At 34.8% G+C, this 17,498-nt stretch overlaps 1 protein-coding gene across 2 annotated transcripts in view; it reads right to left on the bottom strand.

Moving 5' to 3' along the window:
• TRAPPC9 (trafficking protein particle complex 9) overlaps positions 1–17,498 on the bottom strand; it is a 964,950-nt gene that overhangs the window by 729,993 nt on the left and 217,459 nt on the right. For both annotated transcript variants that reach the window (XM_027844988.1, XM_027844994.1), the window contains one exon: positions 7,317–7,449. In XM_027844988.1, the coding sequence (XP_027700789.1) occupies positions 7,317–7,449 (133 nt within the window). The remainder of the gene's footprint in view (positions 1–7,316; positions 7,450–17,498) is intronic.

Below are 17,498 nucleotides of genomic sequence, written 5' to 3'. Positions count from 1 at the left end.
CTCTCTCTCTCTCTCTCTCTCTCTCTCTCTCTCTCTCTCTCTCTCTCATAGTTATACATTTGAGAAGACTAATTTGCTTCCATATGATGGCTAAGAATTGATTGTTCATGCAATAAGGTCATTTACTTGATTTCTAATAGGGACAGGGATAAGTAATAAACCAGTAATTTCATAAATATATCGAACTCCCAAATGAGAAAGCTCCTTCTGAAGATGTAAGTTGGTACTTTCTCTGCACTTAAACACTTAAAGAATTGCTTACAACACTGACAGATCAAATGACTTGCCAACAGTCATATAACCAGAAGGTGTTAGAGCTCATCCTGGATCCTTGGTCAGCTTTCTATTCACTACAACATGCTGTCTATTTATGAGTTTAAATACTACTGTACAATAGGACCCCCAACTAACTTTATCTCATTACCAATTATTAAGAATATTTTTTACAAAACAATTGTACTTATTTTGGTAAATGGGTGGATATGTATCAAAGCTGATATCAGGATATATCCAAATGCAGTAATGTCCTTATTCCAAATCTGGATAAAGTAGAATAATGGCCCTTTAGAGTAGGAAGGGGCCGTGGAGATCCTCACGTCCTATCCTCTCAACTGACTGATGGGAAAACTGAAGTCCAGAAAAACTAATTGATTTATTCAAGGTCACACAGGTTAACAGTTAGTGGCAGAATCAAGACTAGAACCTAGGCCTCCAGGACTTTTTCTAATACACTTCCTGTAAGGTTGCTTTTCCCTAAGCAAAAAGAAACACCAATCCACATTCTCATTTTTGGAAAATTTCTACATTTATTAGATTTCAAGAAGCAGCATGGAGTGATCAAAAGAACATTGGACTTAAGAGTCAAAAGATACTTTAATTCAAATACCTCCTCCAACACTTAGTAGCTTTGTGACCTTGGTCAAATCACTACCTCTCAGAACTTGTTTCCTCATTTACAACATGAGGTTAATAATGCCTTAATTTTCTAATAATATAAATTAAATAATGAACTTTAGCAACCTTAAAACATTTTTAAAATGTCAGTTATTGTTCTTATTCTCATCATCTATAAATACTACTTATAAAACATCTTCACTGTGTTAGTAAATTCCAATGTATTTAAGTTTAAAAGAAATAATTCCATGTCTCAGAAAAGAAAAGTAACTTTGGTATATAGATCTAATAATTATATTTACATATGCATATAATAAATATTCTTCCTCTGTATAGTGAAGGGGTTGGATTAAATAATACAAAGTTTCTTCCACCATTGAAATTGTATGACTAAGCATTTATCTTCACATAAAATTATGCTTGGTGCAATAGATAAAGAACCACAAAGACAAAGTTCCTCTTCTCTGGAAGCTTAATAAAATCATAAGATCTATTCAAATATAAAGCTTATTATCCAAAACTCTCTATTACTGTTATTGATTCCAAATTTAATTCCAGGCACAATCTCTCCACTGAATTCCATTCCAAAATTTCCAAATACCTGAGAAATAGCTCCACTGGGATGTCCCACCAGCACATGAAACTCAAAATCTTCAAAATTAAACTCATTTTTCCCTCGCCTAAAACCTTTTCCCCACATCCTGTTGATTAAAGCAATCAGAGAAACTACACTGCTTTAGCTGCCTCCCATAGGTTTTGGTATGTTGTTGTACTGTTGTAATTTTCTTTAATGAAATTTCCTATTTCTATAATTTATCCTTTCACCAATTCTTTATGATTAAATCATTTAGTTTACAACTAATCTTAATCCTTTCCCCCCACCAAAGGCCCTTTATTGAATATGTTTACTTCACTGTGGTCATCAATGAATGTTTAGTATTTCTGCTTTTATGCATTTGTTTTTGAGGATTTTATATCACAATACATTGTCAATTTTTGTAAAGGTGTCATGCACATTAAAGAACTATGCAGGGGTAGCTAGGTGGTGCAGTGGATAGAGCACCAGCCCTGCAGTCAGGAAGATCTGAGTACAAATCCAGTCTCAGACCAGACACTTGACACTTACTAGCTGTGTGACCCTGAGCAGGTCACTTAGCCCCAAGTGCCTTGCAAAAAAAAAAAAAAAAGAACTAAGCAAACTCCTTTCTGCTCCCATTCAGTAATCTTCATCTTTCTAATCTCTACTTTTTTCTAAAGTCCTATTCAGGTCCTTAACTTCTTTGTTCATCTTTTTGCTATATTTGTCTAGGTTTGAAAGGGGTACATTGAGTTGACCCACTAATATAACTTTATTGTCTATGTCTCCCTGCAATTCAATTAACTTTTCCTTTAAGTATTTAGATGCTATGCCATAATATAGTAAATATGGATTATTTGACATCTAGATGCCCTTAAACAGACCTGTACAACTGGGCAGTAGGTAGGGACCAAAATTTAAATTGACTAAACTACTTCAGGCCATGATAGGTTTTTTAGTGGCTCACTTTCCAAGTAATGGTAATCAGAGACAGACTAATGATAGTTGGTTGCTTTTTATATCCCTAGGACTCCATACCAACCAGAGACTAGAATGGGCTCCTTGCCTCCTTAAATGGAAGCCATCCCACCCCATGTAAAATAAATGTTATTTGTATAACAGAGCTCGATTTAGGTATTAGGAAGAGCCTGCACAAATTTAAAGAGATAAGACATAGAATGTCAGTTAAAATAAGTAGGCCAGTTTGGCTTGAATATAGAATGCATTAAGAGCAGTAATTTGGAGGGGAACCAGCCCTTGGTGAGCAAACCCCAAGTTTGCTTTTTCATTGGTTTTCTTTTTAATTAAACTTGAGAGGTTTGAAGAAAGCTTCTTTGGTGCTGCTCCCACAGGCCTCGGCAGCCTACCCTTTGACACACACCCCCCTCCCTTCCTCTCCCGCGTGCCCTGGAATTTTGTTGTAATGGGACAAGGGATGGCAGGTCTGGCCACCACCTCATTCATTTGTTGGGAGGAAGAAAGGAAGGAACTGCCCCTCCCCCACAAAACCAAGCAAATCAACAGGAAACACGTCATTCCCACAGTTACCTCTTTTAATTTTATTTTATTATTTTCCTCTTGTTAGAAATAAAACTGCTAGCAATGAGAAAAAAAAGAGGAGTAATTTGCAGTAAGTTTGCAAAGGTAAAATGGAAAAAGATTATGAAGGGCTCAAAAAGAGTAGTTTCCATTTTTATCCTAAAATAAGAAAATACTTTGATCTTTTTAAGCAGGCGAGTGACCTGTTTAAATACTTGATACAGGAGTATCAATTTGGTAGTTGTATGAAGGATGGATTAGGAAGAGGAGTTAAGGCAGAGATATCAATTAATTGGCTAGTTCAATAGTCCAGTTGAGAGGTACTGAAAGAATAATCTGAGTTAGTGACCATGTAACAGCGGAGAGAAGATAGATGTAAGCAAAGCTATGGAGATAGAATCACTAAAGCTTAGCAACTGATTGGATCCAATGGGAGGGAGATAGGAGGAGAAGTCAATGAGGATAGTGTAGTGTTGAGAATGACTCCATGACTGCAAACCTGAGACTTAAAGAATGATGAAACCAAGGAATTCTTAAGAGGGGTGGGTTGTAGAGAAAGATGAGTTTTGTTTTGGATATGTTCAGTTTTAGATACTTAAAGGATATTCAGTTTGAAACCTCCAATGAGCCTACATCATTGCATATTGTATCAATTTTTTCAACAGACTGATTAGTTTTTGCTATTTTTTTTTCTTCTCTTCATTTATAAAAAATTTCTTGTTATAAGGGAGAGCTCTCTGGGAGATGGAAGGGGAAGGATAAAGGGGAAAATCCAGGTGATGTAAAAACAAAAAAGATCAATAAAAATCTATTTTTAAAAAAAGAAAAATCTCCAATAAGTAATTCATGATGCAAACTAGCATTCAAGAGAAAGACTAGAAATATATATATAGATCTGGGAGGTATCTGTATACAGATCATAACTGAATCGATGGGAACATATTTTAAAGCATGTCTACAAATAATCATGAGGATCCTAAGGCCTAAAAATCTACGAGGAATTTGGCTCAAGAGGAATGGAAACTCTCAAGAATGAAATTCTAATAACACAAGCATAAACATTTCCAAAGAGGAAGAAAAGTAAAAGCTATATAAAGAGATCAGAGTGAATCTATAGCCATCATTGACCAAATGATAATTTTAAAAGACATGTGAAAGATAAGAGCAAATACAGGTAACTAAAGGAAAATACAAATGAGTGATAAAATCTATCAAATAGTGAGTATCAGAAAGGCTAAAGATCAAAATGAATTGAAGCTGGCAATGAATGATAAGCACATGAAAAACAGCTGTTTGATTTTTGATGGATATGAAAAGAGGATTAGAAGATACAACTGCTGCTATGGGTGCATACAATAATGATGAATGCCACTTGGAAAACAGCAAGAAATTAAACTATTAATTTTACTTCTATTTCCTATGTCAAGGAAAATGATCTTCTGGAATGGGATGGATAGAACAGAAATTATTAGGAGACATTTGAAATATGCAATAAATAAGGAGACTATAAAAGAGCAGCTGTGTGCCCTTAAAGAGGCCAGGTCACTAGGCCAAGATGAAATACCTAAGGAGATGAAAAGGATTGATGAATATGATTCTGATCTATCATTAATCTTTGAAAAATAAAGGTAAATGTTAGTACAATTGAACTAGAAATAGAGAAATGTCCTCATTTTCAAAAAAAAAGGGAAGACAATAGGGTCTTCATTCAGACTATATATCTGTGAGCTTGACTACAATTCCTGGAATTCATTAAAATTCAACTATATAGGTGCAGTATGGGGAAAGCAAGACCATGAAAAGGATCTAGGGGTTGAGATTTTAATGGAATGCAACATCAATAGGAGTGAACAATGAGACATGACAGTTTAAATAAAAAAGTTAACATAAAATTAAGGTACAATAAAAAAAAAGGCACAAAAAAAAAATTAGTATCCAGAATAGGGGAGGTGATAGTCCCAACTCAACTCTTTCCTAGTGAGACCACATCTTAGAAATCTGTGTTCAGTTTGAGGCACCATATTTTAAGGAAGACACAACAAACCACGGCAGCCTAGGAGAATAAGATCAGCATGTTGAGGGAGTCATATAGGAATCAGTTGAAGGAAGTGAGAATGATTCACGTGGAGAAGAGAAGATTTAGAGGAGACATGAGTATTGTCTTTAAATTCAAGACAATCACAGGAAAGAGGATTCACAGATCTAAAGAGTATAATTAGAAGCAATGGATGGAAGTTAGAGAAAGGTAAATTTCAGCTTGATACAAAGAGAAGTTTCATAATAATCGAAAAATAAAATGGCTTATTTCAGGACAAAAAAAATTACTTCTCACAAAAGGTCTATGAGTAGACAGTAGATCACCACTGTTCAGTGATGCTATAGAGGAAATTCTTATTCACTTGTCATTTTCATTAAGCAACCTCTGATGTCTCTTACAAGTCTGACATTATGTGAGTTTGTTTTAAAATCAGGGAAAGAAAAAGGAGAAAAAAGAGATGGGGGAAAAGTTATGAAGGGGAGAAACAGTAATTAGACTGTAGTCAACAAGTACTTATTGAGTTCCCACTATATGCCAAGAACTGTGCTGAGCATTGGAGATACAAAGAAAGGCCAAAAAAAAAAAAAAAAAAGCAGGGAAGAAGGGAGGGAGGAGGGAGGGAGGGAGGAAAGAAATTAAGGGAGAGAAGAAGGAAAGGAAAGAAGGGAGGGAGGTAGGGAAGGAAGGAAGGAATGAAGGAAGGAAGGAAGGAAGGATGGATGGATGAATGGATTTATTAAGTATCTATTATGTGCTAGGCACTGTGCTAAGCACTTTACAAATATTAGCTATTTATACTCATAAAACTCTGAGAGGTAGATGTTATTTTTATCCCCATTTTACAGATGAGAAAACTGAGGCAGCCAGCAGTTAAGTGACTTGCCCAGAGCCACGTATCTATTAAGGCTAGATTTGAACACACATCTTCCTGACTCCAAGATCAGCATACTATCCACTGCATCATTTAGCTGCTCGTAAGAGCTCATAGTCTAATGAGGGATAAAACGTGCAAACAATTATATACAAACAAAACATATACAATTTGTTTAATTGGGTGTCGTCTCTGAGAAAAGGCACTAAGATTAAGAAAGACTGGGAAAGGCTTCTTACAAAAGGTAAGACTTTTGCTGAAACTTGAAGACAGCCAGGAGGGGAGATGAAAAGGAAGAGAAAGCTCTGGGTATGGGAGACAGCCACAGTAGAACAAGAGGAAGCGATATGGGGGGAGGTGAATGAGATAGTTCCATGCAATAACATCAATACCTTATGCCAAGTGATATGAAGATACTGAAGTTGATATAAAGAGCACTAGGAATCAGAGAATCCAGACTCAAGAACTGGATCTACCCCATACTAAGTTGGTGAACTTCATCAAATCATTTAAATTATCTGGCCTTGATTCTCTTACCAATAAGATGAGAGGTCATGCTAAATATTCTGTGAAGTTTCTTCTTGCTAGCATATTCTATGATTTTTGCCTCTCTTGTAGGTTCATCCATGTATATAATACAGTAATACTGCTGCTACCTTTGTAACAATTGGTGGCATTTATTTTTACCTATTTCATCATAATTTATTAGAAATTAATGCAAAATACCCTAGAAACAAAGGACATAAATACTTGGACTACATTCTTTTATCTCTTTTGATGATTTTTCTTTGGTACAAACCTGTGATTTCACAGGTTTCAGGAATTTACAGTAAGGAAACTCCAATGTCCATTGGCCAGTTGGGCTATTTATAACCACTCTGAGGCTGCAGGACTTGCCCAAAGTCATAGAGCAAAGAGGTACCATATGCAAAACTTGAAACCAGGCCTTGCTGACTCCAGGACTAGTTCCCTACTTATTACGCCACCCTGTCTCATCTGATGATTTACAAGCTTAAAATCAAAAAAGAGAAGGGAAATTTTTCTTTATGCATTTCATAAGTAAGAATTCCAAATTCTGCTTTACTCCTTTTAAGTCAGACCCCATTCCTCCCAAAGATTACAATTCTAGAAACATAGCTCACACTTTGTTATGATCTTTATTGGCTACACATCCATCCAGTAACATTTCTAACAGCATTAACCAAAGCCTTGTCCTACTTAACAATCCTAAAATAATCCTCCATCCTCTCATTGATCAAGAGAACTACAGATTTAATAAATGATTAAGATTATACTTGCCCTCTGTGTCATGAGCAAACAAAACATTTAAAGACTAAAGTTTTTTAAAGCAAGAATTTTTTTTTTTAATGTAAATCTAGGTTCTCTTCTCTGCTTACCTGGGTAATGAAGTGCTTATCTGCAATCTCGGCAAAGCAGGAATGACTTCTACTGTGGAGCCATTGGTCTTTATTCCTGGCAGGCTGTCCAGCAAACAATCACTAAACACCCCAAAAACAGTAGTATGATAACCTGAAAAGGGAATTTTAAAAATCTCAGTGGATCTTGAAAAGTTTCATTCCTGAATCCTTCTGATCAACAAGAAAAACCATTGCATGACTGCTTCATTACTCCACATTACTATTTGCCCACTTAAAAAATAAGAATGAAGCAATATTTCTCTCCAAGGTATAATAAGGTTTAACAAATATTGTATAAATGCTTTGGAATGCTTTTAGATACAGGAAAAGCCCAATGACCAAGTATTGTTCTTACAACCAGACATTTGTAAGTTGACAGAAAGAGTATATTTGGAAACTATAAAAATATATGATTTCATCAATCTAGCTATGCCTTGATAAAGAGTTTACAAATGGTTCAGGCAGAAAAAATTAAGGACATTATTGCTAAAATTCTGGAAATAAGCTTTTACATACTGAGGTTTTAGATAGCAGACACACCAGACCAAAAACTCAGCCAGTATCTTAAAATTTTCCTGCTTGATAGACTCTGTGAGAGAATGATCTATAGGCATAGTCTTTCAGGTCCTAAGGTCACATCCCCAACATGACAAGGTATCAAAATAAGGCAGAAGAAGAGTATGTACAAATACTGTAATTCAAAGCTAAATAAATTCCAAAGTAATTTTAAGATGAGATTGTTAATAAACATGCAAAATTACAGAATAACAGAACAGCAGACAGAGAAGGAACTTCTGAAGCTACCTAGTCCAAATGTATCTGACTGAAAATCCCAAGTCACTTAATCAAAAATTAAAATAGGCCATAAACTTAAAAGAAATAATTATTATAAACAATGTATATCCATAATTAATCAACCTTTGACTAAATGATAATGACTACTTTTCCTATTTTTTAATTCAACTGTTATCTAAATATATAAAGGTTACTGTCTAACTATAAAATAGGCCTTTTTATAGATGCATTGTCTCAGCTTCTGTCCCTTTAAAGAAGACCTCAACTTCAAGCACCCTCAATGTACTTTCGTTTTCTTCTTGTCAATATGTTGGGTTTTTTTTTTTAATTTAACTGACAAACATTCTTCTCAACCAATCATTTCTCAACCAAACTTTCATTATTACACATTCTGGTATACCATCAACTATTTCCATCTGTTCTTCTAACCATGTGATCTTTGGCAAATCCTCAAGGAGCCTCAGTTTACCCATCTACAAAATGAGGGAGTTAGACTAGCTGCTGTCTAAAGTCTCTTCCAGTTCTAAACGTTCTATGTCCTGCATTGTAATGTTCTGTATTAAAAGGTCCCTTCCCACTAGAATATTCTGTATTTAAAGGTCCCTTCCAACTATAACACACAGTGTCTGAAGGTCCCTTCTTGCTGTGACATTCTACATAAAATCCTCAGACTTTAGAGATGGAAGGGATCACAAAGATCATCTAATCCAAGCCTTTAATTCTAGATATAAAGAAAATGAGGCTGAAGGAAGTTATGTGACTTGCCTACAGTCACAAAGGTAGTGAAAGGACCTATATTTGAAGTCATGAGCTATTCTTTCTTAATGCAGTGCTCTTTTTTGTTATGCTACACTACTTCTAGCTCTTCTATTGTATATTCTATGGTAATGTATATTTCACTCAGCTCTAAAATTGTATGAATGATGAAGTGACCTTCTTTTTTAAATTCGTCATAAACTTCATCATTTTCTTTGCCCTTTGTCAAAAAAGATTAACCAAAAAACTAAAAATGATTCAATATATTAAATTTCCCTTATCTGTCTACTGATGAGATGGTTGTTGAGCCTAGAGTCAAGAAGATTCAAGCTCAAATCCAGCCTTAGACATTTACTAGCTATGTGATCCTAGGTAAGTCACTTAATCTCTGTTCACCTCAGTTTCCTCAACTTTAAAATGAGGATGATAATAACACCTACCTCACAGAGTAATTGAGAGAATCAAATGAGATAGTTATAAAGCACTTAACACAGTGCCTGGCACACAGTAAGCAACATATAAATGTTGGTTATCATGATTTTTTATTATCAGCCTTGCCTGAAAGGGCCATAAGAAAATAGTATTTTCATTGATGTATGAATGTCAGTCAACAAGTATTTGTTAAATACTTACCAAATGTCAGGCACTGTGCTAAACACTTGGGATAGAAAGAAAAGCAAAAATGGAGTCCTTGCTCTCAAGGAGCTCACATTATAATGGTGGGGACAATATACAAATAACTATGTATCCATCAGATATACAGAATGTAAATGGAAGGTAGTATCAGGAAAAAAAAGGTACTGAGGAAGGGAGGAGGACAGTAACTGGTTTGAGCTGGGTCTTGAAGGAAGCTAGGAGTTTGGGAAGAGGAAGGAAAAGTGTTCCAAGCACAGGGCACCAGCAAAAGCAAATATATGGATTCAGGAGATTATGGACTGTTGTGTGCAAAGAAAAGCAAGAACAATATAGCCAGATTGTAGAGTAAATGGATGTGAGAGAAATGATTATTAATAACTAATGATTTGGGAGAGATTCAGAGTCTCCCCCTTTCTCTATTGTCATTTCAAGACCTCAGTCTCTGAAGGTTGAGCTAACCTTCTCCTCTATCTGACCCCACCCAACCTTACAAGGAATCTCTAGTCTAAGGGGAATTCCATTCAATCAAGCTGAGGGGGAGGGGAGGGGAGAGAGACAGACAGACCCTTCTGTCTAAATTGCCCAAGGCTAGGGTGGTCTGGTTAGAGATAGTCTCTCTATCCAAGGGTGACATGATGTCACTTTCAGCCCCTCATTGGAGTAATCCCACTTCTCTTAGTAAAGTCAACTTCTCATTAATAGTTAGCCAATCACAGTTGATTGCCATCCTTTTGAACACTCCTCTTCCAAAAAGACAGAAAACTATGTGCCCACTGCCATGATTGTCTGTGGTCTAAGACAGAGACAGCCAAATGACCATCCTTTATTAAGATGCTGGCATTATTAATAAAATGATTAAATTACCCAGAAATTAAGTCACCTGAGCCTTTTTAAACACCACAAATGGGAAAAAAATTAATATACCTGGAAAGGGAAGAAGGAGCCATGTTGTCAAAGGATTTAAAAACCTAAGAAAAGACTTTGTATTTGGCCCTAGGGGTAACAGAGAGCTGTCAGTTTACTGGGGGTGGGGAACGCAACATTGTCAGATATTTATTTTAGGAAAATCAACTTAGTACCCAATGGAAAGATTGTTTAGAATAGAGAGAAGTCTGAGACAGTGAAACCAATTAAAAGGCTATTGCAATAGTAAAAAAAAAAGGGTAATGAGGACCTGTAGTAGGGTGATGTCTACGTGAATAGAAAAGAGATATATAACAGAGATGTTGTGAAAGTATAAAGATTTAGCAACTGATTGGATATATGGGATGAGTAGAAGTGAAAAGTCAAGAACAACACTGAAGTTACTGTAAGCTTGGGTGAATATGAGAATGGTGGTACCCTCAACAGTAATAGTAACAGGGTGAAAAGGACGGAAAATTTAGGGGGAAATATGAACTCTGTTTTGGAGATGTTGAGTTGGAAACACCTATGGGACTTTTAGTTTGAGATGGCCAAAAGAAATTTGTAAATGCCACACTATGGCTCAGAATAGAAACAAGATATAGATGTAGAATTCTTGGAATCATCTGCCCAGAAATGACAGTTGAATCTATGGGAGCTGATGAGATCACAAAATGAGATCACATTGAGTGCAAAGAGAGTACAGTACAGAATCTTGTAGAGTACAAGGACTAATGGGTATGATCTACATAACAGGTAGTAGGAGAAAGAAGATGGTATTTTCATGAAAACCAAGAGAAGAAAGAGCATTTAGGAGATGCTGATCAACAGTGTCAAAGCCTGCAGAGAAATCAAGGATGAGGATGGAGTTATATTTGGCAACTGAAAAATCATCAGTAACTTTGTAAAGAGCAGTTTCACTTAAATGATGACACCTAAAATCAGATTTCATAAGGGTTAATAAAGTATATGATAGGAAATGAAGACACCTAGTAGACAGCTCTGTCAACGAGTTTATCCAAGAAGAGGAGGAGAGATGTTGGACAACAGTTAGTTAACAAAGATGGTTAGATAAAGCTAAAGGTTTTTAAGGATGGGGAAACATAGATGTGTTTGTAGGCAGCAGGGAAGGGTTAACTAAATAGGAAAAGATTAAAGATTTAATTAATTAACATTTATCAAGCACCCATCATGTGCCAGGCACTGTGCTAAGGAATTAAAATTAAAATTAGAAGTTAAAAAATTAAATTAAATTAAAATATTTTAATTTAAAATTAATAAAATTAATTTAAAAAATAAAGAGGCAAAAGATAATCCTTGTCTTCAAGGAGCTTACAATTTAATAAAATGAAAAGAGATTAGGAAAATAGTAAGGATGATAGTAGAAACAATATGCTACAGAATACGAAAAGGGTATGGGATCAAAGTTTCATTTGGATGGCTTTGCCTTGGCAAGGAGAAAGGCCAGCTCTACATGAGACACAGGGGAGGAGGATACAGTGAAGCAAGATATCTGAGTAAAAAGTGAGAAGAGGAAGAAGACTAGAAGAAAGGGAGCTCTGTGCAAATGGCATGAGTTTTTAAAAGACTGACACTGATCTATGTCATAGAATAAGTTATAAAATATATTACTAGAGTTCACATGCCTTTTAGCAACATGTATAATTTGACTAAATTAAATTCTGCCTTTATTAAAATGATCAATGCCTAGCAAAAAAAAGTGTATTTCACTTTTTTAACTACATACATTTTATAAAAAGAATCAAAAATGGGGGGGGGAAGCATTCACTAAGAGTTAACTATGTGCCAAGCACATTATTAAAAACTAGAAATACAAAATCAAAGACATTCCCTGCCTTGTGAGTTCCTTGAGAACAGGAACTGCTTTTTTGGGGTTGTTTTATTTTGTTTCAGCCTTTCTTCATTTCCACTAACATTTAGCAGAGTGCCTGGCATATAGTAGGTACTTGCTGACTTGCCTTGACTTCTTTTTAAAATTTTCAGCTAATAAATGATTATATTTTCTCCTCCTGATTCTTCCTCCTACTATATTTGTCATTTTCATCTTTTGTCATCTTTGCCAAACAGGTAGATGTTAAGATGGAATTCTATGCATTTCTCTAATTATTAGTGATTCAGTATATTTTTTCCATATGGTTGTTGACAGTTTGGGTTTCCTTCTGTGACAAAGGCCTGTTCGTGTACTTTGACAATTTATCTGTTAAGGAATGGTTCTTATTTTTATAAATTTGAATATATTATTTGTGTATTTTAGATTTATTACCTTTATCAGATAAACTTACTACAAAAACCTTTTCCCCAATTACCTTTTCCCTTCTAAGTTCAAGTGCATTGGTTCATTTTAGACAAAAATTTCTTAATTTACTCAACAAAAATTGTCCATTTTATCTTCTGAGATCCATTCTATTCCTTGGTTAAACATAAACTCTTCCTCTGTCCATAGTTCTCTTCTTCCTTTTCTTTAATTAAATTAGCCAAATTTTTATCTATTTTATTGGATTTTCATAAAACCAGCTCCTAGTTTTATTTTTTAGTTCCATGGGTTGGGTTTTTTTTTTTTTTTTAGTTTTAATTTTAGCAATTTCTCCTTTGATTTTCAGAATATCTATTTTGGTGTTTAATTGGGCATGCAGCTAAAAAAAAAACCTAGAAATTGCTAAAATTAAAACAAAATTTAAAAAAAAAAGCCCACTAGCATTTAGCAGAGTGCCTGGCATATAGTAGGTACTGGTTGACTTGCCTTGACTTCTTTTTTTAATTTTCAGCTAATAAATGATTATATTTTCTCCTCCTGATTCTCCCTCCTACTATACTTGTCATTTTCATCTTTTGTCATCTTTGCCAAATGGGTAGATGTTAAGATGGAATGCTAAAATTACTCCCCAAGTCTGTTTTGCTTCCGACCATTGCCTTTCTTAATCTGCTCTCCCTTTCTCTTTAGGCCCTTCCCCTCCTATGGCCCTGTTGGGTAAGATAGATTTATATACTAAACTGAATGTGTGTGTGTGTGTGTGTGTGTGTGTGTGTGTTCTTCCCTCTTTGAACAAGCTCAGAAGAGAATGAGGTTCAAGCATGGCACATTCCCTTCCATTTTCCCCTCCACTATAAAATTTTTTCCTTGAGCATCTCTTTTAGAAAAAATAATTTTCCCCATTCTACCTCTCCCTTTTCCCTTCTCCTAGGACATTTCTCTTCCTAAGCCTTCTATTTTGCTTTTGAGATTATCCCAACATAACACTCACATTTATCCCTCCATCTAAGTAGATTCTTTCTAACTTCCCTAATAATGATAAAGTTCTTAGGAGTTACATGTATCATTTTCCCATTTGGGAATGTAACCAGTTTAAATTTATAATTTTTGTGTGATTTCTCACTTTTGTTTACCTTTTTTAATGCCTCTCTTCAATCTGTTTGAATGTCAAATTTTCTATTCAGCCCTAGACTTTTCATCAAAAGTGACTAGAAGTTCTCTATATAATTAAATTCCATTTTCTTTCATCTGTAGGATTATACTCAGTTTTGCTAAACAGATTATTCTTGATTATAATTCTGGCTCTTCTGCCTTTTGAAATATCATATTCCAAGCCGCTAGTCCTTTAATCATGGAAGGTGCCATGGTATTTGAATGGTTCCTTTCTGGCTGTTTTCGTTATTTTCTCCTCTTCCTGGAAGCTCTGGAATTTGGCTATAATATACCTAGGAATTTTCATTTTGGGATCTCTTTCAAGAAGTGATCAATGGATTCTTTCCATTTCTATCTTGCCCATTGATTTTAAGATATCTGCATGATTTTCCTTTAGAAATTCTTGAAATTTGATGCCTAGACTTTTTTTTTGATAATGACTTTCAGGTAGTCCAATAGTGTTTAAATAAGCTCTCCTCAATCTATTTTCCAGGTCTGTTGTTTTTCTGATGAGAGATTTCACATTTCCTTCTATCTTTTCATTCTTTTAACTTTGTTTTGTTGTTTCTTGATGTAACATAGAGCCATTAGCTTCCATTTGACCAATTTTAATTTTTAAGGAATCATTTGCTTCAGTGAAAATTTTTTTTAACTTCTTTTTCCATTTGGCCAATTTTGCTTTTTAAGGAATTATTTTCTTCAATATTTTTGTGTCTCTTTTACCAGGCTATTAATTCTTTTTTCATAATTTTCTTGGATTGCTCTCATTCCTTTTCCCAATTTTTCCTCTACTGCTCTTTTTTGACATCTTAAAACTTTGGGGGGGGGGGTCTTTTTAAATCTCTTCCAGGAATTCTTGTTGAGTTTGTGTCCAGTCTGCATTTTTCTTTGAGGTTTTACTTAGAGCTGTTTTCACACTGATCTCTTTTTCTGACTTTGTGTTTTCATCTTCCTGTCACCATAGAACCTTTTTGTAGAGAGCTTCTTTTTATTTGCTCATTTTTCTAGCCTATTTTTTTACTTTCAACTTTGTCTTAGAGTTGGGCTCTGCTCATCCCTGGCAGAGGGGAGATATCACTGTCCCAAACTTCAGGGTTTTTGCAACCTACTGTTTTCACAACCAGTTTTGGGGATTTCTAAGTTTTCAGTACTTCTAAGGTGATGTGATACAAGATGTGTGATCACTGCCCTCCTGGTCTGTGCTCTGGTCTCTACCCTGGTATCGTCTCCCTTGTTACTGATAGCAAGCACCCCTCTCCACAGAAACTAGAGTCCCTCCTCCCTTGCGACTATGAGTACTCCTCTCCACCCTGGAACTGTGACCAGCAACTGGGTAATGGTCAATGGAGTTGTCAAATGGCATTCTATCCTATGCCTAGTGCTAGCACTGTGGTCCTCTTTAATCTCTTTCTGACCAAGTATTCAGTCTCCTTACTATCTCCGAGTGGCAAGAGCTCCCACTACTACTTGTGCTGCTGCTGGTGCCTGCTGGTGTAGCCATGACTGCCAGCCAGCCCCACTCCAGCCCCACTCCTGTACTTCTGACCTCCTAAGTTGTCCTGGGCTGGAAAAATGTCTCAACTTAACCTTTTGTTGGTCATGACACTTTAGAATTTGATTTGATGCATTATTTTAAAATTGTTTAGAAAGGAATGTTAGGAGAGTTCAGCCTGAATGCTCCCTTTGACTCCACCATCTTAGCTCCCTAATCTATCCACATATCTGAAAGGCAATTTTTTTCTTGCTTCGAATTTGTTTATGATGTCACCTTTTATGTCTATGTATTCATTTGGAGTTTATCTTAATAGATAGCATAAGATGTTGGTCTATGCCTAATTTCAAGATTGCTTTCCAGTTTTCCCATCAGTTCTTCTCAGATTATGAGAGGTCTTTGTATTTATCAAACACTATACTACTCTGTTAATTTGTTTCTATGTGCTATGTACCTAATCTGTTCCACTAATTGACCTCTTTTTTGAACCAGCACCAAACTGTTTGGATGATTATAAAATTATAGTATAGTTTGGGATCTAGTTCTTCTAGGATTCTTTCATTTTCACTTTTTTTTTTCATTGTTTCCCATAAGAGTTTTCACTTTTTGTTCTTCCACATGAATTTTCTTATTTCTCTAGTTCTATAAATAATTTTTGGGTAGTTTGATCATTTTAAGCAGTAATGTCACTTTTAATATATTTGCACAATATGCCCAAAAGCAATTAAGCTTTTCAAATTATTTGGGTCTTTATTACTGCAAAGTGTTTTATAGTAGCCTTCTTATAATTTCTAAGTGTTTACTGGTAAATATACTATCAAATATTTTATAGATTTTACAGTTATTTTGAATGATATTTCTTTTGTTGGTAATATGCAGCATTCCTGATGACTGATGTGGATTTATTTTATGCCGTATAACTTTGCTAAATTTATTGTTTAAATTAATTTTGATTAATATTTTGGGGTTTTCTAAGTAAATTATGTCATTTGGATAGTTTTGTATCCTCTTTGCCAATGCTTATTCCCTTGATTTTCTTTTTTGTCTCATTGCCAGAATTATCATTTCTAGAATACTGTAAAACTGTAGTGGTAACAATTCTTGCTTAATCTTAATCTTAATTCTAAATCTTAATCTTAATTCTAAATCTTAATCTTAATTCTAAATCTTAATCTTAAGGCCATTAATTTTTCTCTTTTACAATGTATTCTCTTGATTTTATATAGGTATTATTTACTACTTTAAGGAAAAAAATCTATTTATTTCCTATGATTTTTAATGTTTTTAACAAAAATGTGTGCTGGATTTTTTTTCAAAAGCCTTTTCAATCTCCATTGATATTACCATGTTCTTTCTAATATTTGTTATTAGTAGGACTTATTAATTTTATGATTTTCCTTATATTGACCTAACTGCATTCATAGGGTATAATTTTATGTACAAAAACATTGTATCATAAAAGCATAGTCAACCAAGACAAATTCACACATTGGCAAGATCCAAAAATGTGTTTCTTATTCTGCATATTAGTCTATCATCTCCTTGTTATGTGGTGGGCAGTATTCTTCTTCACTAGTCCTCTGAAATCATGATTGACCATTTCAGTGATCAGAATTATTGATTCTTTCAAAATTGTTCACTTTTAAGAACATTAATTTAATATTTATTTTTGCAGTATAAATTATTCTCCTGGTTTTACTCACTTTACTCTGTATTTTTGTATATGAGTCTTCCTAGGTCTCTCTTCATTTCTTAAAGCAAAATAGTATTCCTTTACAATCTTAGACCATAATTTCTTCTACTATTTTCCAATTAACAGGTATTCTCTCCTTTAGTTGCTAGTTATTTTTCACAACAAAAAAAGCTGCTAAAATATTTTTGTACATAAAGGGGCTTTTCCTCTATCTTTGGGGGATAAGCCTAGTAGTGGTATCACCAGGTCAAAGGGGAAACAGTCGAGCAATTTGGGGGGCATAATTCTAAACTGCTTTCCAGAATGGCTAGACCAATTCATTGGTCCACCAACAATACATCAAATTGTGTCTGTTTTCTCATAGCATCTTCAACATTTGTGAATTTTTATTATTGTCAGCTTTACCAATGTGATGGATGTAAGGTAGAACCTCAGAATTCCTTTAATTTGCACTTCTCAAAA

The sequence above is a fragment of the Vombatus ursinus genome, unplaced genomic scaffold (assembly GCF_900497805.2).
Source record: "Vombatus ursinus unplaced genomic scaffold, bare-nosed wombat genome assembly UNPS02005236.1, whole genome shotgun sequence".
NCBI classification, from domain to species: Eukaryota; Metazoa; Chordata; class Mammalia; order Diprotodontia; family Vombatidae; genus Vombatus; species Vombatus ursinus.
The sequence above is the reverse complement of the archived record's forward strand: the minus strand, read 5'-3'. Positions and strand labels throughout refer to the sequence as shown.